Source organism: Rhipicephalus sanguineus, chromosome 2 (assembly GCF_013339695.2).
Source record: "Rhipicephalus sanguineus isolate Rsan-2018 chromosome 2, BIME_Rsan_1.4, whole genome shotgun sequence".
Taxonomy (NCBI): Eukaryota; Metazoa; Arthropoda; class Arachnida; order Ixodida; family Ixodidae; genus Rhipicephalus; species Rhipicephalus sanguineus.
The window spans coordinates 101,973,859-101,997,736 of NC_051177.1; the positions used below are offsets into that span (position 1 = coordinate 101,973,859).

The 23,878-nt window shown below is 46.6% G+C and overlaps 1 protein-coding gene across 10 annotated transcripts in view; it reads left to right on the forward strand.

The window, feature by feature from the left end:
• The window catches only part of LOC119383475 (transcription intermediary factor 1-alpha), a 172,997-nt gene that overhangs the window by 87,200 nt on the left and 61,919 nt on the right, over positions 1–23,878 (forward strand). For 4 of the 10 annotated variants that reach the window (XM_049412533.1, XM_049412536.1, XM_049412534.1 and 1 more), the window contains exons 2-7: positions 11,243–11,562; positions 15,871–16,130; positions 18,701–18,911; positions 19,544–19,819; positions 22,862–22,933; positions 23,368–23,406. In XM_049412533.1, the coding sequence (XP_049268490.1) occupies positions 11,243–11,562; positions 15,871–16,130; positions 18,701–18,911; positions 19,544–19,819; positions 22,862–22,933; positions 23,368–23,406 (1,178 nt within the window). The remainder of the gene's footprint in view (positions 1–11,242; positions 11,563–15,870; positions 16,131–18,700; positions 18,912–19,543; positions 19,820–22,861; positions 22,934–23,367; positions 23,407–23,878) is intronic. The other 6 variants (XM_049412535.1, XM_049412537.1, XM_049412540.1 and 3 more) reach the window with 2 other exon arrangements.

Consider the following 23,878-nt stretch of genomic DNA (forward strand, 5'->3'; position numbering starts at 1 on the left):
TGTCTTGAACCCTTCCAAGCTGTCAGTGCCCCTCGTAAATCGCCTTGGACACACCCGGCCGAGTTTGGCGGTGGAAGTGAGCTTTTTGCAGTCAGGGCTGCTCGGAAGAGGCGGTCACCTGTGCACTGCTTTGTCCAGCGTTCGGCCAGATGCACCGGACAATTAGCCGAGCGCCTGAGCTTCCTCATCGGGAACCTTTCCCACACAACGCAGTGCCTCTGTGGCTTTGTGACCCGGCTGGGAGCTGGCCGTCAGCTGCGCCGGCGGGTGCTCTTCAAAGGTGCGCTTAGTGAACACAAACAGCACAAACGAAAAAAGTACAGGACATAAGGCAACGAGCGCAACAATTAGCCTCGTTGCCTTATGTCCTGTACTTTTTTCGTTTGTGCTGTTTGTGTTCACTAAGCGCACCTTTGCAGATGAAAAGACTGCACCTGGCAACACGGCCAGTTTTCAGGAATTTGCGCTGCCGCGATCCCTTCACTGTGTGTATGGTGCCCTATTGTGTCTTCTGTTCACCTCCCGGGCGCCGTCCGTCGAGCCGGGCGCGCCGCTTCTCTCTTTCCTGGCGTGGGAAGGAGGCGATGCTTGACCTTTCCCCTTTGGGGGCGGAGATGAAGACAACTTGTTGATTGGACTGTCCTCGACTCAATGGTTTTCTCCAACAGGGAATCTGGGGAAGATCAAGGCTTTATAACGCGAGCCTCGAGACGCTCCAAAAACACGCTACCAAATAGTCATGTAAATAAACGTTCTTGTAATCGGCTCCGGCTCCTGAGCTCTACTACTCTCTGAGGCCTGGCTGGTTCCGGTCCTATGGGCAACCCCCGACGACATCACTGTCCATAGTATAAAATAAACTGCGCGAACACATTGCAGCGTAAAATTGGTTTCCCAAGTGTGTGGTAGCAGGAGGAAGAGGCTGAAGGGCAAGAAAGTACATGCTTGCACTCCTTCACCAGAATTCTTGGCTGACACATATCGTTCGGGTGTACAGGAAACGATGGTACTGTCCAGTTTCAAATTTATATTGCGTTTTGTGATTTCAAAATAAAAATATCAAGAACCAGGGTTGTCAATTGTATAGTGTAAATGGTTACTTTTGAATATGAATTTATTGGTGGATGTATTCCTGCGTTTTAACTGCTGTAATAATTTTCATTTCGTTAAAAAATTGCTCATAAATTAAGTAAACTGAGTATTGCTGATAGTAGGCTATCGCAAATGCTTTTTGGCAATATTTCCGGCCAGCAACAACAATTATTCACAGTATAGTAATTATAGTAATGTCGGTAATAATACTACCGACTGCACTATCGGTAATACTATCGATAGTAGTACCGTCGATGGTTTCTTTACACTATCAATACTTCAAACAAAACTATCAATGCTATCGATAGTCGATTTGCCGATAGTCTCGCATCACTAGTCCGAATATGTGGTCGCACCTCGAAGAGAATCATCTTTGCTTAAAACATTCAGGGAAGTTCGAATGCAAAAAAAAAAAAAAAAGATTCATAGGAACAAGCCAATGTTTGACGTTTAGCAAAACTACAAGGTTAACCGTTGGTGCGAAAGTGCGTATTCTCCATACATCTTCGTTCTCTAGTTGCGAAGCAAAGTTTGAGATTGGGCTAGTCGGTAATCCATCTTCAACAACCAGCACAGAACGGACAAGGGGCAAGAAAGGGGAGCAGAGCGCTTGTCTCTGTTCCCTTCCTTGTCCCTTTCCCGTTCTGCGCTGGTTGTTGAAAACCCTAGTTGTGCTTGCCAGTGTAAGGGAAACTTATGGGCAAGTAATAAGGAAAACCGAGAAAAATCTTATGTCAGGTCGTGAGCATGCTTTATATAAACAAGGGCGGGAGACTAATGACATTTTGTTTGAACAACTTTATTTACAGCGGAGCCAAAGACACCTTCAGGACTATTTCGAGCTGAGCGCTTCCAGCTCTCTCTTCTTTAATTTCGATTCAGTTTTTAAAATCTTATAATTCATTCTGCTGAATAAATGTTTGACAAGATTCGTGCTGCACCGTAACACGTGCTTCAGAACCAGCACTATAGCTTGTTCACCGTCGCAGGTATGAAAATCTGACGACTCATCGTTGGTTAGGAGCTCCACGGTGAGGTCTGGTGGCGGTCTCACTCCGGTGGCACGAGCACATAGTTTTTGTCGCTTTTCCAGCTGACGCGGCGGCTGTTCTCCTTGTTTTATTTAGTTGGATTATATATCATTGAAAAGCTTGATCTTTGTACATTTCAAATATATTTATTAAAAACAGCGCAACATTTAGTATTTGGGGATGGATGGCCAAGAATAAGCGCTATTTACACGGTTTTAGCTGACTGTGTCTCAGCAGTGGCCATTTTTTTGAAAAATCTGCTGCCGTTGCACTACTGTTCCTTGTACAGCACTTTTGAGACATATTTACCTATTTCCTCAACGTAGCAAATTAATGTTTGACTTCTACTTTTTTGTTGCTTAGCTTTTGAAAACGGCCAAATTTAGTAGCTTCCGCAGCAGACTGTCCGGTAACTATTCGCTAGAGAAAGTTCAATTTCGGGGCGTATATAGAGGATAAGATTTTCCGTCTGAATGCTCAATTTGATCGACGTATGCGCGCTACTCTTTAAATCATATTAATATAAATTGGGCAATGTTCTCATATAGGGGCCTACCTTGGCCCAAATTTGTGGAAAGCTAGGGAAGTTCTGTGGCTGAATTTGCACGTCGAGAAACTAGAGCCCCCGATTTATTTACCCAACGTAGCGTTTTTCAATAAAGCAAGCAGAAATGTGAAAATAAGCGCGTATATTGTCTTATCATGCCGCAAACGTCAATAAAACCGGTATAATCTTCAAACAGCTCTGAAGTCGGAGTATCCGTAGCTTAAAATATAGCAGTTACGGTCTCTTGATATAATTGTACATGCGAATCACACACAAATACTGCAGGAACACTGAGAAATCTACGTTATTCCTATCACTACAACGGAGATCTTCTAGCGCCACCTAGACGAACAAAACGAAGGCGTTGGATTTGAAGGCTCCCCGTCTCTCCGAGTGTCGGGCGAAAACGTTTTACCTTAGGGGAAAGTGTCTTTTCTGACTTCAAACCGCGCACCACCATCTGCAGGTCCTTTCTTTTTGCCTCCCCTCTGCGTCTCCTTGACGGCGAAAGGTGATCCTTCCCTGCGTTGAAAATACCTTCCAAGGATGGGGTGCATGTCTTCAGGCGAAAAGAAAGGCCGAATTCTCGGGACGTTCAACTTATTTGTGTGCGTGCGAAGCCCCTCTCGGGCTTCCACGAAAAAGCGAGGGGTGTGCAGGGACAGGCAAAAAAAAAAAAAAATCACACAAACGGTGCGCGTGCGATACGAGCGAACTGAGTACACGTACGTGGGCAAAGTATGTTGTCAACATCGCCTTGTTTTTTTTTTCTCTTGCAATGAAAGTTTTCCAGAAGTGTGGTTGGTGGGCTAGTTAGCGTGAATCCATCGCAAAAGCAGCGCAAATACTATAAAGAACACATAAAGAAATTACGAGGACACAGTTTTGTACCTGCCGCATATTTATTATATTTGTCATTGCTAACTTATCTAAAATAACAAATAAACTCCTTTTCTCCTTCGTGTGAATACATGGCTTGCACGTGACGTCACAGACAGGTTCTGTGCGCTTGTTCGCCAACACACGGCCGGTCTAGAGGCGCGCGCTCGCTCCTTCCCTTACGGCCTGAGCAGCCGCCGGGAGTACAATGGAACTTTTTCTATACAGTCACGACGGCGCGCTCCGCGTGAGGGCGTCGCGAGCCAACCGCCCATAACCGCCCAAAGCGCGTTTCGCCGCATGCGCTTCGTGTTGTAAACCAGCTCTGCCCGGCCAATTTCTCGTGCTAATTACTTCTTTCGGTTGTAGCAAGCGGTGAAGGAAGTACAGGTGCGTGTGGGGACAGTCTGCCTTTCTCGGCACTCGGCAATTGAAGACGCACACGCAGCGCTACTAGCAACAACAATATTTTTTAAGACCCGACCACCTTATATACGATGGAGGCGAAAATGCCTGAGGCCCGTGTGCTTAGATTTAGGTGCACGTTAGAGAACCCCAGCTGCCACAGCAGTGCATTTTTGGTGGGCCACGCATATTTACAACGTCACAGAGGGGATTACCCATCTAACCTGGAAAAGATGAATGTAATGCGTGCAGTGCAAGTATTCTCGCTCTAAGTCATTGGCTCACTGGCACATCTGCGAAACTTGAGGGGCAACTCTTCTATTGTTCTATTCAAGGATGCAGCATCCACAATCAACTTCATGACAGCCATAAAGAGATGGTTCGACATTCACAACACTACGTACAGTGGAAATGACTGCAAACTTCCCATCTCAAAGCAGGACAACAGCCGATTGCTGTGGCTGGAAAATAAATTTTCAGGCTACATTAAGCGCATCCAGCATTCTTCTGTCGCCGCTGGCGTTGGAAACTTTACAGACGAGACGTACACTGTCCTGCTTTTCACCACAAAGTCCACAGTGGAGACAGTCCGATTTCTTCTGAGAAAAGGAGTAAACTATGTGCTCACGAAGAAATTTAACAGTGATCCTAAAGAGGCATTGTTTGAAAAATTGAGGGCAATGTGCGGGGGCAATCACGCGCTAGACGCAAGAGCCGTCACAGCTGCTTTGACCCACATTGTCAAGGAAAAGGCGCTACCTTCAAAAGACATGGGCATTCGCGACGAAAACATTGAAGAAGCGGCGGTGTCTATTCCGGAAGATGTTATTGCGGAACTTGAAGCTCTGCGAGAACCTCCTCGCAAACCACCGAACTCTGTTGCCTATTCAGGCTTGGTGTATGTAGGTGGTTACATTGCCAAACTCATCACTGATGTCGGTTGCGAAACATGCGCCATGCTAGTGAGGACAAACAAAACGAGCAGTCCTTTGTGTCATCTCCGTCAGCAAGAAGCCTATGATCTACACTACCCAAAGCCGGAGTTACTATCAGTGCTGGACACAATTGTGACGTTCTTCGAGAAAGCAGTCAAATATCTTCCTCGAACGAAAATCCTCGAGACTCTGCAATTGACTGTTGAGTCATACCTTGAAGATTCGCCACTTCTGGACTTTCCGGAAGGTGTGGACAAGAGTCATGCGAGGGTGCTGGCTCACATTATTTGAGAAGTTTCTCTGGATTCTTCTTATTAACTACACAAAAAAGTTAACAGATCAGAATGACAGGCCTTCCGGTTTTATTCACAAGCCCTCGCGGAAGCATATCAGGCTGTGACAGACTTGACTCCTTTAAATTGTGATCGTCACTACAGTGTTTTAGCAGCAGTGATTTTTTTCAGTTCTCCATGCGCATATTGTTGTAGTACCAAGGAAAACATTCTGATTCCTATTGAAAGGATTCTCTGAAAGTTTTTTATGTTTCCTCTTCGTCTGCAGCGTGGCCGTCCCCACTATGCAGTGACTTTCACTTTTTTGAAGTATTTGTTTAAAAAAAATGTGCAATTTTGTTACTTTCAAGTACAGCGACGGCCGGCACATACATTTGAAATAAACATTTCCTAAACCATGATTAAACCGTTTCCTCAACCAAATGCAATGTTCATCCTCTTACTTATTCTCGAAGTTACAGAAACCTAAAAAAAACAAGGCTGTGTTATAACCGCGTCGATGCTTTGCCGAGCAACAGAAGCGGGCTTATGAGCGGCCTGCGCCACCACTTCTGTAAAGCGGAATTTACCAGAGTCATCATATATACTTGCTACCATGTTTCTATCGCATTGGTACCATGAATACCATATAGAGTAACTTCAGAAAGCGCCACGGTAAGTCGGAAGCCGAGCACTCCCTGCGCGCGCTAGCCTCCGCAACGGCCGGGAGTGAGTTCGGAAGCAGTTGGCTCGGAGCGCCCCCACGAAATTGCGGCCATAGGTAGCAACAGCCCCCCGTGCGCAGGCCGTAAAGGAAGGAGCGAGCGCGTGCCTCCAGACCGGCCGTGGCCAACATAACGGCCACCGTGACTTTTTTTATCTCATTAGAGTGCCATTTCAGCGGAGGACAACCAGTCGTTCCCTCCCCGCGCGTTCTTTTGTGCTCTCCCCGCTTTCTGTTCGCCAGCTGCGCCAAGGGGGAAAACAAAGAATTGGAGGGGGCACCGGAACTAATCTGATGTCACCGTTTCTTGCTCCGCGCGTTCGAGCAAGAGTTCACCCTGCGTCTCAACCAGTTTGTTCACCAAGATGGCGGCCACGGTGACGTCAATGCAAGCTATGTTATACATAGCTTCAAAAGCACCGCACCGCAGGGGGCAGAGACAAGTGCGCGAGGGGCATCAGAGGAGAGAGAGGTGTCGTTGAAGGGGAGAAAAAAAGCCACTTCTCAGGGCCTCATTTCCTCGAACCGCGACAGCAAGCTTCTCGTCCCCTCCTCATCCAGTGTCGCGCGCCGGCAAAAGTTTGGAAGTTTCAACCACCAAACGTTGTCCTCGCGGTCCTGACTGAGCGGCGTCTTCTGGTGGTTCGGATAGAACCACTAGCAGGATGGCAACCGTAGAACCGCCACCTTAATATCACTTATTGTTTTGACAATTGCTCCATGGCTACATAATTATGCGCAACAGCATTTGCGACAAACAGCGCCGAATTCAGGAGACCTCCTCGATACATTCCTCTGATGAGGTCACAGTAGTTCTCTCCAACACAAACTGAAATTTCTTTATTCTCTATCAACACGTGAGTTTCTTCAATGCGGCGTAGACAGCATACCCTGCCACACACACCAGTACCGGGATAATGTCCTTCACCTTTGACAGTGTTTCCTCAGTGTCAACTACGTTGCAGCCAGGCCGTAAATAGTTAGCTTCCCTCTGAAGATCATGCCATTGCTCGTATTCGTCACTGGAATTTCTAGAAGTGGCGACCGTCGGAGATCTAATCTCTGGGAAGTATGTGGAGAAAATTGTGCAGGACAACTCACCCTGTAGTACTGCGAAGGAGTGAAGTCACGTGAAATTGCGCACAGCCATTTTCTGCGCAGCACCTCGTCTTGGGAAAACCGGAGAACGCGCACTTTGCACTTCAATAGTAATTGTCACGGCACTGAGGGACACAACACTTCATCGGTATGACGAAATCGGTGCCTCATACACGCTGAAGCACGAACGACGTTTTCACAATTTCGGAAACACGGCGCACTGCACCGAGGGTAACGACGTGCCACGTGTGGCAGAGAGTAACAAACTGACGGGCCAGTGTGCTCCCGCACTACTTTGTCCTCCGTCATTAAATATAGTGCGCTTTTGAGTACAGCGTCTTCTAGCTAGATGCTCATATTTCATTCAAGCATAACTGTTATATGAATATTGCCATTTGTGTTGCTTTATTCAGAGAAATCCTTCTACATGGCGACCAGTGTCACGTGTCGAGTTGTATCCTTCCGCGTTTGAGTTGTTCCCCTACACGACCCACTGACTTTGTGTCTGCAGTTGGGCGCTCGCGCGCCCCTACGAGGGCCTTCGTCGTCGTCTGCATAGTTTCCTAAAATTAAATAAAGGGGACTCTGGCGTTGCGATCGTTCAGCCACCATGGGAATGATGGATAGTACACGGATGGCGATGGCCACCTCCTCCGCTTTTTCCGCTCCGAGACAGTGGGAAATGCTATCATAAGCATTGTGAAATAATTTCTTGCAGCAGTTAAAGCCGTGCGATGGCATCGAAAAAGGGGAAACAAAAACTTTTCGGTGCTCGTTGTCTGGTAACTCTAGTGTCTGATGAAAACACTGCGCTCCTAATACATAGTGTTCACGTGACGTCACAGACGGGTTCTCTACGCTGGGTACTTCAACATGGCGGCCACCGTGACCTTTTTTTCTGATTAGAATGTCAGTGCAGGGGAGGACACACAGCCGTTCCGTCCCCGCGTTCTTTTGTGCTGCCCCGCTTTCTTCTGTTCGCCAGCCGCGCCATGGGTGAACACAAAGGAACGCGAGGGGGCACCGGCACTAATCTGATGTCACAGTTTCGTTGTCCGCGCGTTCGAGTAAGAGTTCACGCAGGGTCTCAACCAGCAGGTACCCGAAGCTGGCGGCCGCGGTGACGTCAATGCACACTATGTATAACATATCATTAATTGATAGTAGTCCAAATAAAATGGTTCCAAGCATGAGAATGAAAAATCGGCAATGTCGAAATGAAAGCTGCGTTTGAGAGAGGTTCTCACCGGCACAGCTTTGATGAGAAAGTAAAAAAAAAAAAACACGTAAAATGTACAGGATCAGCAGGTTACAACGTGGTTCACTAGCTTCCGAGAGATTTGCGTTGCCGCTTGAAAAGAGTCGGTCTAGCAAAAGAATCGCCTTTGGACCAATCACCAAACCAGTCTCCCTCATTGGTCACACCACACGGTTCACGTGACAACCTTACGGAGGGAGAGGTTAAGCGCACCTCATCTCACATGTTGAAAGTCAGCGCACTTCCTTTCGTCGTAAACCTTCAAACCCTGTTGTCGACCAGAAAAGTTGGTCTTTTTAAACACGAAAGTGTTTTATGCCGGGGTCCACCACGGCTCCACTGACGTATTTCCGTCACGGATATGACGTTGTAAAATATAAAGACTAACAGTGGGCAAAGAAAAAAACCAGAAGAAAAAGTTCCGTAACCGGGAATCGAACTTACGACCCCTCGCTCCGCGGCGCGCAGCGCGAAACGATTCGGCCACGGACGACACCTTCTTCGCAATGCTAACGGCGAGCTATTTATATTCACCATTTTTCGGTGGCTGTACTCAGAGATCTGTGTTACAGCGTGTTTTCGTTATCACTAGCAAGATGGCGCGAAGGGCTCAAAGAGCGCGCTTGAAAGGTCGTTGCCGTTGGGACGTGCGCCCGCGTCTACAGGGAGTGGTCGCTTGTGCGTGCGCTTATCTCGTGATCGCGGTGGTTTGTACGTCTCGCGTTGAGAGCACGAAGGTCACTTGGCTCACTACAGCGGCCGCTTTTGCGAAAGGAGCGCGGTTAAGTTACAAATGTGACAGTTCGCTCTCATCCTGTTTATGTTCGTTCCGTGCGTCCTTTCTGTTTGAGCAGCGCAGCAGCGCGTTGCAAGTTTCGAGCTGCTTGCCGTTCTCCGCGTGACATTACAATTTGTTGCTGTAGGATTCATTCCTTCACCCTCGGGGCGAAAGAATGCGCAACAAACGCTCAACTACGTCTGTGAAGACACGTTTCACTTTCGTGTTATACTGATTCCTATGACAGAGGGATCAGCCATGTTTTTTCTATTTTTCGAAGGTGATGAGCTACAATAGCTCATTGACCGCAAATGTTTGCACACCGGCACTCACACTGTGAGGTTCAGTGACGCCAAGCCAGTGCGGCCCTGAACATCCATGGCGAATCGTAGGCGGGCCGCGACTTGGTCAGCTGCGTGGCGAAGTCCACGCAGCTCACCAACACATTTTGGCGATAATTGGGCAACGCACCTGGAATGCCTACGTGGTTTCCTTCGCGGAATGGCCGAATTGGTTCCACCACATGAAGGATTTCTTTTGAAGTTATTACCTTGTTGGGGTTTTCGACGAATTCAGTGATCGCTCCTCATTGTAAAAATCAACGTCAATGTCTGCGTGGTCGTGACGACCTTGACGGGCAAGTCCTAGCGCCCCGTTTCGTCGAACTGCGTAGACGTCCACGTGTTCTCGGACCGGAACAACTCGCATTAGGTGTTTCCGTTCCGTGCATAACCTCTTCAAAGGGGAAGGGGTGCACAAACCCCTGAGGATGCCGAGGAAAGACTCCTGAGCATTGTAGCTGAGCCCAGTGACTGCAGAGGACACCTGCTTTTCCGAAAAGGGAGTGAATTAGACAATCGGTTACAAGTCAAGAGCAGTGCGGCTGCTTTTGACTTGTGGCGTCGCCGTGTCAGGGCAGTACGGCGAGACACGGCGATGCCATTGGCCCTCCTGCCAATGGCGTCGCAATGTCATCGTGACGTCGCGGTTGACTCCCTTCGCGCCGTGCTCTCGAGAGGAATCATAAAGCGTGTTCTTCCGCGCTCACGGCTAACGGACCTAAAGTGGCCGCCTCCGCTATTCGCGACATTCCATTGGCATCGTCAGTGAGATCGCGCTCGTGTAAACTTTAGTGCCGTTCATTATATGCTGACTGCACGTGCGTAGTAATATATGAATTTTTCTTATCTTTTCGCTTGTGGCTTTGCTTACAGAGATGTGTTTGCCTTTGTTGGCTCAAGCTGCCAAACAGTTCTACCTTAAATCTCTAGATTTTTTTCTCTTCTTCTCACTTTTACCTAAGTAGCAACAACTGCTTCCTCTTCCGACCCTCTCTCACGTGCAGCCGGCGTCTGCCGCCATGTTCTTCCTAACCTTGAAGATTTAAAAAGCCACATACGTTTAAGTACATTAGCCACGCACCTTTCCACGCGCATTTGTCCCCCGTCATTAGTGAGCGGGGGACGCTCTTCACCAGGCGCTGGAAAAGCGTTAGGAAGAACATAGCTACCGAAAACGAGCGTTACCCAATGAGATTCGTCAGCAGCACTTCAGTGGAGATCTAGGGACTTTAGTCCTACCTTTATAACTGCAGACGACAAGACTCGGTATAGGTGCATAAACACTGTGAATATTTGCTTTTTTATATTGTCTTGCAACTGGGATACCCATGGCCATCGCTGCATGGAACAGGAACTCCATACTGCCCATAGACGTGCGCAGGGGGGGGGGGGGGGGGGGGGGCAAGGGGCGCCTCCCCCTAGTCACCTAAGAGGGGAGGGGGCGCAAAGTCTGCCCCATATATTGACTTAGTAGGGAGGGGGGGGTGCGCTGCAATGAACCTTCGCCCCCCCCCCCCTGAAGGGGAACCCTGCACACACCTATGATACTGCCATAATATAGTTGCTTCAGTGTAATAACACATTTCTTCTTCAACGACCGTTGTGATAGTTTCCGAACAAACTACCAGCATCACAGCACAGTGGGCTGGAGTTGTGCTGCTATAATTGTTTTCCTCCTTGTGTGTGTGTGTGAGAGAGTGGTTCACATAGACGCAAAGCAGCGTACCTTGTTTATTACCACTGAGCAGGTCTTAATGTGGTTGCGTTGTTAATGGTTGCCACAATGGTGCCACATTTTTGTTCAGGTTCAAGAGATTCCACTAAAAATGTATTCATTATGTCGATGCTCATGCACATGCTATCTTGTGTTTCTTGTCTGCAGTCCGGTGCGCAGAGTGCCAGCAGGAGATCTCCAGTACGGACGTGATCAGTCACTTGTTCCTAATGGAGCACCTGGCTAGCAACAGCGAGGCCAAGACGGGTGAGACAACAGGGACACACACGTGCACAAGCTGCGAGGACAGTGCGACCGCTACAGGCTTCTGCGTGGACTGCCAAGACTGGCTGTGCCAAGCTTGCATAGATGCCCACCAGCGCGTCCGCGTCACCAAGGACCACACAATCCGTGCCAAGGATGAACTCGAGGGAGACAAGCCGGCCGCTCTCGGTCAAAAGTACATGTTCTGCGAGAATCACAAGCAGGTTAGTGGCCTCCAGGCTGACATTACTCAAATGGATTTTCGGTTACTTTTGCACAATTGGATAAGCACCAGGAAGGACAAACATGCATGTATGTGCTTTCAATTTATTAACGCGATAGCGTTAAAGAGCTCGTTTCGCAGAAATTCCGGTGTTGGCGTCGTTGGTTGCAAGCGAAAAATCGGCATTGACCGTGAGCGAAAATTCGAGATAGATGCAAACAAATAAATAATGTTAGGTCCGAGGGATAATCCAACTCGGGCGTTTTGCGTGGCATGCAGATGTTCTACCACAGAGCCACGCCACAGCTTGAAACTCATTCGTAAAAAAAAAACACGCTATAAGAATGTCATGTAGTGGGAGGAGTCTCCTTAACACATGTAATATTGTGTGGCGGAATCGTAAAATTTGACCAGGTGTCAAAACATGTGAATTGCGCAGCGAATGGGTGGTTGAAAGCTGCCCACCCATTACAAACTGTGCAGCTGATGAGCAAGTGCGTGTGGCGCCTTACTGATGCGCAGTGGGTACTTCGTCATTTGCAAAATGAAGAATTATGGCGTAGCGGGCCCTTCGCAACTGTACTTGCAGTAGGCATTCTAGGATAGGTTGAACCGGCCCATGTTACGCACACAAATGTTCTTCCTTGCGGGATGGTTGAAGGCTGTGCTCATGGTGCCCGATTACGCTATAGCGTTCTACTATTGAAGGCAAAGCTCAAGCTTCCTCCAAGGTTTTATGCCATCGCATTGATGAATGCATAACATATATTAAATGTAACAAATATAAAAATTCAGCCTGTTCCATGCTGTGAAAAGCGTTGGGACAGCGAAGCTGTAAGCGCGTGGGTGTATGCGATTGGCTGGCGATATCACGTGGTGTAGTAAATCCACCGCATGATTTGCAATATGCGGGCTTAGGCTTGATTGGGCAAAGCGAGATCACGTGGCCCGGGAAGTGTGCGCTCCCAGTTGCCTGCATGTCACTCTTACGTGCCCAGGTGCCATGGTTTGTTACATTTAATGTCTCATATTAATGTATCTAATGAAAGTACGAATTACTTTCTCGGTATTTTGTGCCAAAAGTCATCATCATCATAATTTCGAGCGTCATCGTCATAGTCATTTCGTTCTTTTTTATTTCTTTATTCAGTCCCCCCTCTGGTCATGTGACCTGCGTGACTCTTACTACTGCTACCACTACGACGATGGCGGCAGCGGCACAGGGTAGACTAGGATAGCTTTACTGTAGAATCTGGAGGTGACCCTAATCCCTGACTTTCGTGCCACGTAGTGGCACTCGCCTGTCGGCGTTTGTGTGCCCTGGTGTATTTCTTAGTGCCCAAGGAGACATTGGTGGTGCCCCATTTTCAACACCAGTGAGCCTGTCGCCCCTCTTCTAGTTCACTGTGCCCGCAGCACACCAAGAAGAACAACTGATGACATAGGCAGGTGCACACTCTTGTATGGAGGAGGGTTGGAGGCAGGACGAGTCGCACGACACATGGCGAGCGCCAGCGCAAGTGCACCCTACGCGAGCATTCTCCTGTGATCTACTTCAGGCGAACGCTGTGTAATTCGATGCACAGCTGGCACAATGGGAGAGAGGACCGGGACAGGGCATGTGGTGAGGAGGATGGGAACGTCAACATGTCAGATGTTCGCAGTCCTTTAGTGTATCTTAAGTTATGACATATCTTAATGTATACACTGCCTCATACAACGCTTAGCATAACCCATTCCATCTCTTTTACATACATCTTTGGCGTTTGTGTGCCCTGGTGTATTCCATAGGTGAACTTTGTGCTGTGCATGCCGCCGAAGCCACCTAGAAAGAAGCGTGTAGTTGAGATCTGAACCGTCAGGTGCCGCAGTGAGCTTGATCCAACGGGTTTCTGAGACGTAATTGCTGCTTATACCAATTTGTACTAACTGTATGACTGCTATCTTAATTTATGACATACCTTTCCTTGGTATTATTGTCTGTTCTCATTAATATAATTTCCACTCTGTCATATAAGCCCTTAGCTGCATCCCACTGCATCCATTTTGTATATATTTTTATTTTTGTCAGAGTTTTTGGACAACTCACACCAGTGCTTGACAGGGTGGTCTGGAAGATAGCAAAGAGTGTCACTCGGTACTTGTGCCAATATTAAGTATGTGGTGCTTTGACTCTGCCACTTGTAGTCTAGCGCTGTTCGCTTAAGCTCAAGAAATGCTCCATAGCCAGGTCTTTGCTGGCTGCTTTGCATTACATCGATTTCCACAGCGAGTGGGATCTGCTGGGTTTTTTGTGTGCAGTCTGTTCACTCTGCACACTCCTTGCTTGAAAACGTTGCTGTTTCCTTTAGACCCATCACAGTGCACATTGGCTGTGGCATTCTTTTGGCGAGTTAGAGGGTGTGTGTTCTACTCAGCCATTTGGGTGATCGCTTAAAACAGCAGTGCTTATGTACTTTTAAATTTAGGTCATGGTGGGAAAAGGTTATTTAGATGCATATTACAGATTCCCACACAGCCAAATTTAATTAGACACTGTCGACTATAGAGCCTCTAAATGCCCTTCAGCTACTTTAATGAAAATCGACAGATAATGAAGCCGAGGAAGGTATAGAGGACGTTACTTGTACTGTTTTAACTGTATTGTGGCAATTACGATGTACATGTGAAGAAAGTAAGGTGGACGAAAAGACCATTTGCCGCCGGCAGGGATCGAAACTGCAACCGGACCACTCCCTGCCAGTGGCAAGTTGTCTTTTCGTCCACTTTCTTCACATGTGTATAGTAATTACTACAACACGGACAAAACAGTACAATTAACGTCCCCTTTAACTTCGTTGGCTTCATAATCAGTTGACTTTCATTAAGGTTGTGTCGGCAAAGAAATGAGCCCTTAAAATTTCCTTCTTTTGTTCATCCTTCAGCTACTTTGACACTTTAAATGGACACTAAAGAGAAACAATGAATTGGTTTAGATTTATAAAGTGTGCTCGGAGAACTCTTGTGTAGTTTATTTCACCACCATAGGTTTATTATTAGAGGAGAAAACCAAGTTCAAAGTTTCATTTTTAAATTTCGCGCCGAACTTTGTAATTTGTGACGTAAAAGACTTCAAAGAGCATTTAACGTATTTTTGCGCCACTGGCTCGACGAAATTTCCACAAACTCGTTATGTCAAGTCTCTGGCCCCCTCAGAGGACAATGTACTTCGATTTAACCGATTAGGAACAACGTAGGCCCAAGCAGGCGCCGTCAAATATATGTGACGTCACGGCAAATGGTGCGGGAATTCCAAGGTGGCGTCACCACCTGTATGTTCTTTTTGCGCGTTTCCTCACTTATTAAGCCTCTTCGCGCAGAAAGCGTGGTGTTTTTGGTATCGTGGAAGACTACTTTACTAATGCGAGAAAAATCGTTTTGATCTTTAGTGTCCCTTTAAAGGCCAACTCCGGCGATTTTTTGGCCATGTCAAAGTAATGGTGCTTTTATGTTCCTGAGACGCTCCTGTTACGCGCCCGATAGCAGAAATACTCCGCAAATTGGAGAATAATTTTAAATAAGCAAAAAAGCGCAACACCGAAACCGAAACCCGACCGAGTGTACTGTCTACGTATGACGTAGACGTTGTTACGAACGAACCGGAAGTCGTGCAAGGCATGCCGGTGACTCCGGCGCGGAGTATGAAAACTGTGACAGCCGGGACGACCAGCGAAGCGCCGGCCAAACCAACGCTGTCTGTCACCTTGTGCACAGCAGACGCTCGCTGTAGCGGCCGAAGCGCCGAAGTTAGCGGTGCCCTCGGCTGCGTCACTTCCGCTGCCTTACCAATACTGACGTCACAGACGCAATGTTGCCAATAATTGTGGGAAGCGAGGAGGGCGTTTGCAGACAATCTTTAAAATTCATTTGCAAACAATCTGCGCATGTCTCAAGCCTGTAATTTGGCATAAATGACGGAAACGTGCAAAGGAACGTACCCAGCGAATTTCATTGAGATCCATCGATCTCGAAAAATCGCCGGAGTTGGCCTTTAAGGGGCAATCACATGGGGGAGAAGCGGGGATTGCGGATCACGTGACAGTGATGTCATGGATTAGCGGGTGTGCTTGGCCGACTCGCTAATCCACGCGTGGGTGCGAAGGGGCCGTGTCCACTCGCTAATCTGTGACGTCGTTGTCACGTGATATGCAATCCCCATTTCTCCCCCGTGTGAATACCCCTGAGCACAATCAATCAATCAATCAACAAATCAACTAAATATATAAATATTTCACTTTTTTCCTAATACCCTACTGGCTGTTTTGTGCAGGAACAACTTAAACTGTACTGCGAGACATGTGACAAGCTGACATGTCGTGACTGCCAACTCCAGGAGCACAAAGATCACAAGTATCAGTTCATTTCATCAGCATGTGAGCAACAAAAGAGCAACCTTAACGGCTTGCTGGCCAAGATCCGTGAGAAGCAATCGTACATCGAGGGCGCCCGCAACCTGGTGAGCAAACGGCACCACGAAATCACCCAGCAAGAGCAAAAGGTTACCAGTGACATCAAAATGTTCGCTGTCAGGTGAGGCATCATCCTTCCTTGAGCCTTTTTTTTTTTCTTACAAAGTACACTTTGTGACAATCCATTTAATTTTCTTTCCTTCATTGTGCCTCATGTCATTCGCTTAGGTACCGCTGTGCCACTGTCTCCTCCAGTATTGACCATGTGGCACAGCATGAGACGAAAAGAGAGTTGCAGATATTGTAGTGGATTGTTAAAAAATATTAGCATATTATTCTAAAGAAGACCTATCTACTTGCCATGGTAGCCTGGTGGCTACAGCATTGCTGTTACATGAGGGTGCAGGTTCGATTCCTGGCAATGGCAGCGGCATCTTGAGGGAGTTGAAATGCAAAAACGAGGGTGTATACTTAGCTTTAGGTGTACGAGAACCCCATGTGACCAAATTAATCTGAAGTTTGCCATTAAAATGTGCCTCATAACATAGACATTTTGGCACATAAAACCTCAAAACTAAATTTTTTTCGCGCAAACCTCATGAAGAAAAAAATGTGTTTTTTTTTGCATGAAATTAATTCTTGCGTAACAGGAGATCATTTTTATGTTTATTTATTCTGAAGGCATCCCTCAAGTACAGCGTAGTCTACTAGGCAACCCAGGAGGTGTGTCGCATGCATAGGAAGAAATTTATTTTGTGCGTTGTCTAGTAAGGAGCGATAAAATAGTTTTTTAATGTTGCCTCATAAAAAAATTAATGATAGTTGCTTTTTAGTGTGTCGAAACACTCGACAAGGTGCTGCTAACAGGCAGGCAGACAGTGCTCATCTGTACAGCAAACTCCCAGTTATTTGGGAAGTGCAGCCTGGATGGTTCCAAGATCCTTTCTCAAAGTTTTGGTGAAAAAAAAAGGCAGTAGAAGCAAGTGTACCATGTATGACTGGGCATCCTGCAAGGTTATGCAACTTCAACTACCAATTTACAGCAGAGCTGTTAAGGTCAATGTTGGAAGTGTGTCGTAAATAGAGAATTATCATCATCATGAACCAGCACGCGCCATCTTCTCCTTCCTCTTCTGCTTCGCTACCAGAATACATGTGCTGATTTGTCCGGCAAGAGACAATAACTTGATGGGCAAGACAACGAGTGCAGACAGAGAGAGAAAGAAATAGAAAGGAAGAGAAATTCTTGGGGAAAAAAATATTTTTGCCGAGGCGAGATCCGAACTCGCATACCCACGATCTGAAGGCCAGTGTCCTACCACTCGGCTATCCAGGCACGCTGGCAGAACGGAGCATAGCCTTGTATAGTCAAGTAGAGCAGTGTGGTGGGAAAGGAAGTGAGGGTGAGGAGGAGAGATGCGAGGGTTAGGACATAGAGTTTCGTAAAATTAACTAGAGGGGACTTTGGCGCTGCGATCGTTCAGCTACCATGGGAATGATGGGTAGTACACAAATTTGCCTACTCTTCATGCTTGCGGCTTCAAACGTACTTGTGGCTTTGTTTATTGCTGTGTTTTGGCGTTCGATTCGGATAAAAGAATAGGCTGTTGTGAACTTCCTGACCAGGTTTGATTTGGTGAGCCTAAAAAAGTTAAAGTGGTGAAGTGGAACTGCTGAATTTTGCTGAATTTGGTTTTGCGACAAAGCGGATGCAGCCGACATGGAGCCAAACGGAGCCGAAAGAACGAAGTTTAGACAAATTTGTGTACTACCCATCATTCCCATGCTGGCTGAAGCGTCATGCGTTGCAGCTCCCATAGACACCAGCGCCAGAGTTCCCTCTAGTAAGTAATGTAGGAAACTCTATGGGTTAGGAGGGAAAGGTGTATGTGATTACGAGTACCGAGAGAGACACAGAGAGAGATTGAAAGAAATAGAAACGGAGAAGTAGACAGAAGAAAGGGAAGAAACAGAAAAAGGCAGGAGACAAGAGAGAGGCTACAGAGAGAGAGAGATAGAGAAACACAGACAGAGAAAAAAAGAGAAAGAGAAAAATAAAGAGAGAAAAAGACAGAGACAGAAAGAGATAGAAAGCAACATACACAATAAAGATGATTAAAAAAAAAAAGGAGAGAGAAATCATAGCCACGTGTAGTGAAGTACAGCAAGTATAGTTTGCCATGTGGCATAGAAAAGCTATCATCTTCATGAACCGGCACGCACTCTAGGTGTTACCTTCTTCTTCGTCTTCTGCTTCACTCCCAGAACACGTGCGCCGGTTTGTCCACCACCAGTCCACCAGCTCTGCCGTGACCCAGCCTTGTGCGATTTTGTGCAAGCTGCGCTAATTTTTTTTTTACTTGCACACCACCACCTCTCGGCTAAATGGTTGATAATGTTGGCTACACCGTGGTTCGCTATCTGCTGTTATAATAACAATGTTGTTTAGAAGAAATTGTTGCTGGGCAAGCTGGTACATAACTTCCGAGAAAAAAACCTTGACGCCTAAGCACCACCAGCAGAAAGAAGTTCTTTTTTTGTGCTTTGTCTTTCTGCTGGTGGTGCTTAGGTATCTAGGTTTTTTTTTTCACTAAACCAATGTTGTTTTTATTCAATCTCAGTCCAGTGATTGTGTTTTCTACGTTGAATGGGCATTTGTTCTTTGATGCATTGGGCAGTGATGTGTTTCAGGTTCATCACTGAAATCAACAAGCGAGGCAAGTTGCTGCTCCAGGAGCTCAACGACATCTGCAACAAGAAAAAGTTGCAGCTCTCGTCCAAGAATGAGGAGCTGATGGCTCTCTCGCTGAAACTCGCACAGTGCCACAAGTTTGCCGAGGCCGCGATTAACCGTGGAAGCGATGTGGCACTCGTTTTTAGCAAGAAAACCATCTGCAATCAGGTAGGCAGTCCAGTTGTCTTGCATGGTTTGTACGACTAGCAAAATTTTGTGGGGAGAGCCAACTTTGGCTCTGAGAAGCTGTAATTCATATGAAGTTGTATTTTGAATGAAAGAAATGCTTGGGCAATTTCAGTGTTTGATCACACAATCACACAATCACACACAATTTTATCATACAATTTTTTTAGTAGTTCACTTCTAGACAACAATACTTTCAGCCGGGAAACTATACTTATGTCTAGTTTTTTTTTCTCTGGAGAGCTATAAGAGATAAGTTAGGTGTGGAGCATGTGAGTTTCAGCAGGGAGGCTGGGCATAGTGACTGGGATGTTTTTCAAGTTTCAGCACAAATGCTGTGGCACTGTTTCTTTGGTAGACTACAATTCTAAGTTAGCTCAAAGCTTGGCTTCCTTATTACAGTACGCCGTACTGATGCCTTTGGTTGTTTTGCCTTTTGTGTGCGATCGCCAATCTTCTACATTTGGAAATGTTTGTTGCAAGTTAGGCATGACAAAGGTGGGAGGTTTTCAGAGTGGGAGATACTCAAGGTTTGGGGAGAGTGAGCTTTACTGATGCGCCTGTCAAAATGTTTTCAATACTCTGTCGTGTGGTGCTTCCTCGGGGCCTACCAGATGCGGACGGTGCTGAAGACTCGCTGTGAAATCCCCAACCCACAGCATGTGGTGGACATCAAGTTCCTATATGAGGCCGACTTCCTCACAAACTACATTGGGGACCTGGGTTGCATCCTGGTCGACCAACAGGCCATTGTTGGCAACCCACCGTGGTCTGCCTCTGCCAAGGCAGCAGCCCTTAACCAGCATCGTGGTGGGCCGCCTCCCGACACAGTGTCTTCAGCACAGCAGCAACAGCAGCAGCAACAAACACAACAACAACAACAACAACAGGTGAGAACATGTCCGCTCTTTTTTGCTGAGGTGGTCCTGACGGCACACCTCGTCGCAATGTTTAGTTCTATGCATAAATGCTGGCCTTCATTTGTGGATTTTACTTGTGCTGCCTCAATATTTTGTCCATCTTTTATATGTGTTGCCTGCATTGTTGAAAGGGGCAAACCTTTGTTGCGATCTCAAGTAAAGTGCGTTGGGGGCTAGTTGGTATGACATTAGAACGGTAAGGAACTGCGCGATTGACGGAACACAAGAAGAAGTAGTACACAGGACAAGCGCAGACTAACAACTGTCAGTCTGCGCTTGTCCTGTGTTCTACTTCTTCTTGTGTTCCGTCAATTGCGCAGTTCCTTACCGTTCTTTGTTGCGATGCCCTCAGTAGGGGCATAAAATTTTCACCCCTTTTTCTTCGGTGGATCAGTAGCTGCTCGCGCTGCTACTGCTGCGAGAAAAAAAATCTTCTTGCCAATGACGATGTAGTACATGGGAGAGGAAGCAGGCTGCTTTTGTGTTTCAATGTGTTTGCTTAGACTTTTGTGCATGACCTCAATGTGATTCCTGTTTCTGTTTTAGTTATTACTGCTGGTGTCTGTTTTTACTGGCACTTTTGACTTTTTGTTGAGCAAGTGTGTGTGTGTATGTTCGCGACTAACACTGGTGTCTATATAAACGGCTTGCAACTTGCCCTTTCACCGCCACTAACTTGCGAGTTTGTGAGTGTTCCCTATTCCTCCTGTTTGGGCAGGAGGCTGTTTCAGAAGTTGTACTGACGTAGAGAATGCATTAAATATTTTAAAGGGCTCACCACATCACATTGTTAGGCCACATGTGCTTCAGAATTTCGAAATGATGTCTGCGCTAAGCGAAGGTTCAGTAGTGGTCATGATGGACTTGCTTACAGAGGCAGATTTGCAGCAATTGCCTGTACATATCCTGTAGCGTTCAAAAGGTGCTACTTTTGGCACAAAAAGTTTGAACACATCACAAAGCTGATTAAATATGAGAGCATTTTTTTGGCTAACCATGCTCACTCTGGCCTAGCTGGCTTCATGACCTATAACGAACCATTTTGCCAGTACACGTTAAAAGAAACAATACTTAGGATTCCTTCACTGTGAAGTATCTATCCTGGGTCTGCAGAACAATGAGCAAGTATCTTTGCTTGGCACCAAGCCTGCAGTTTCATGAAAAGGCGTGGATACATACAGCAAAGGAGCGACGTACAGATTATTTTATTGCACCCACCATGATAGCCTTCGGTGATTGTGACGTCAATCACATGTGATCGAAGATGTACGACATTGTGCCACATCTCGCTGCAGGGGGCGCTAGATTAGAACTCTCTCTAACAAACTTGATACCACCATGAGAACAGGAGTTGTCATAGATCTAGCCTTTGGTAGAGGTACCAAACATATATAAGCATGTAGACACAATATGCAAATGTAAGGCACGTAAACACATATAAACATATATAAGCACGTATTGCACCAACGTATTCACCATCTCCTTATTGCTGTTGAGGGCACAACAAGAGACACAATAGAAGTTTGTAATAAATAAATAGAACATGTGCACGGTAAATTCAACAATGTGTGCATGAATGCTCTTGCATTAACTTAGACGGTCATCGTACGATTTGAACACTGTCATATCTCTTACTTCTTCGTTCATCAACTGACAGCTTATTTATGCCTTTTACATCAGATTTGAGGAACCTGTCTCATTTAGGCATTGAAAAAAAGTCGTTGATGTACCACTTAGCCCAATGTTTCGAGAGAATGCTGAAATACGTAGTGCAGCCAAATTATCATTTTTTCTGTTGCTTGTCTAAAAACGTTCGTTTGTGATGTAGATGACATGCTAGCGACACCAAGTGGCACTGCCTGCCTGTACAGTGTAGAGTTACTGTATACGCTACCTTTAGGTAGCAGAATTGCGCATCTGTCTTCCAAACGCCGCTAGCAACCATGCATTGCAGAGACGCTCACGCTCGGGCCAGTTTTTGTATTTCTCAACGCCGCCGCTGCTGCAAACTGGATTGACACTAGTTATTGACAGTCAAGTTAATCACTGGTCTTTGACACGCCGAGCATATTCGGCGGCGACACGGTAGTATTGGCTGCAAAAATGGAGTGCCGCTTTGCCGCATAGCTGTGGTTGCTAGCCATACCTAGGAGCAACTCTGCTACCTAAAGGTAGCATAAACAGTAACTCCAGCACAGTGTGTTGACGCTGTTTAGCCTGCAGTCTCACTGAGAATAACTGCCAGTTGGGCGTGTTGATATACTTGATGCAGTCTCAACTAACTCAGAGCTTCGTGAGCAGTACTGTCGCATTCACTGTCACAGCAAACCACACCGAATGCTGTCCCATCTAAACTAACCATAGCGATGTTACAAAAATATGGTGTTTACGTGCTGGTCCTTGTCTCGCTCGTTTGCTGTACGTAAGCCCTTACATTTTGATATGTCTGCCAAAATTGCCAGTCTCGTCTTTGTTCCGTATAAATGTTTGTTCTCTGAATATTTGGTTGGTTAAAATTTCATTTGCACTTTCTCTGTTTCTCTTTCTTTCTTTAATTGGTGGTGCTTTCCTGTACAATATTATCCTCTTGTTCATTTATAAAGAGGTAATTGTTATTCCTAATTGCTGTGAAAATGCTTATGCTTACATCCTGTGCTTTTTGGAAGAAGTCGTGATTGCAGCGTCTCTGGGTGGCTCGTTTAATGATTATACACATAAGTTCAAAAGCCACATTTTGGGCACAGGAATGTTCAGTGGCGCAGCGTCAAAATGCCAGGATGCAAAAGTACCATAACCTTACTTCTCAGTTTATGCTGCACCTTGCTCGTGCCCAGTGTTTTACGAGACTGTCGAAACAGCCGATGAAGTTTTCCTCAGTCGTCTTGAATACAAAGGTGGTGTTGTCGTGTTAAAAAAAAAAAGGGTTAAAAATTGAGGCAGGGAGGAAGAGAGCTGTGTGTGAAGTGTCCTGCTGTGTTCTTGTTCCCTGTGGCTGCTGGCTGCCCACTGCAGCCTGTCCCCCGGTACCCTGAAGGTTTCCACCCTGCAATGCCGACTGGCCCAGGGCCTGGACTTTATCACCATGTGGGTACAAACTTAAGCCCGGCTGGCTTTTCTTCTGCTACCGCCCTCTCCCCCAGCCTGCTAGTATTGTCCTTGACCCCTCCCCCATCCCCTCTTGCCATACTCATCATCACTGGACTGCCGAGAGAAAGAGGGGAAGGGCTTCTCTCATTACCACTGACCTCTCTAGTTTCTCCTCTCCCACTTGGCTTGTCTCAAGCAAGGTATGCTCAGAATACTGTTGTTGAGGGGGGTCATCTGTCTCATGCCATCGTTGGTTGCCTTGGGACTATTGTAGCTTTGATGCATGAAGTTTTTCACAGCATTAACATTCGAAATTTTAGATGGGAAATGGACAAGTGCTGACCAGCAACTGCATACAAAACGATAGAGCAGTGAGTGAAGAAAAAGTGGAAAGGGTTGTAAAAAAAGGTTTCGATTGTCATTCTCTGCAGTTGCCCTATTCACAGATGTGGCCGGCTATGTCGGAGCAGGTACTGTGGGCCATGTTACATCCTCAGTCGTGTGGCATGTGAAACGCCGTCATTTTTGTTGTCGTTAGTCGCGTATGTGTGCATGAGTTTGTCGTGTGCACTGCGCTTGCTTGGTGATCGTCGGCAAGCAGGTGTCAGTCAGCCCTTGTCCATGTTGCGTGTTTTGCATCCTTTGTGCAGCTAGCTGTCAACTGTATTGTGTTTGGCTGTTCGACCTGCAGCCATCACTCTTCTTTGTCCCTCGCAATTGTGCCATCTTTCTGTCAACTGCTTGTTATGCCCCTGCTTGTGTCTGCCAACTTAGTGTATGTGCATCCTTTAAGTCCAGTAACCAACTTCATGGGCTCTGGAATGCGTTGGCTGTCGTGGGAGAAATGCATGATCTGTTATTGGACCTCTGATGTGCTTTTTTTTTGCCCGTAGTAGCCTGCCTGTCGTAGAATACCTGCCTGTCATACTGTAATGAAGCAAA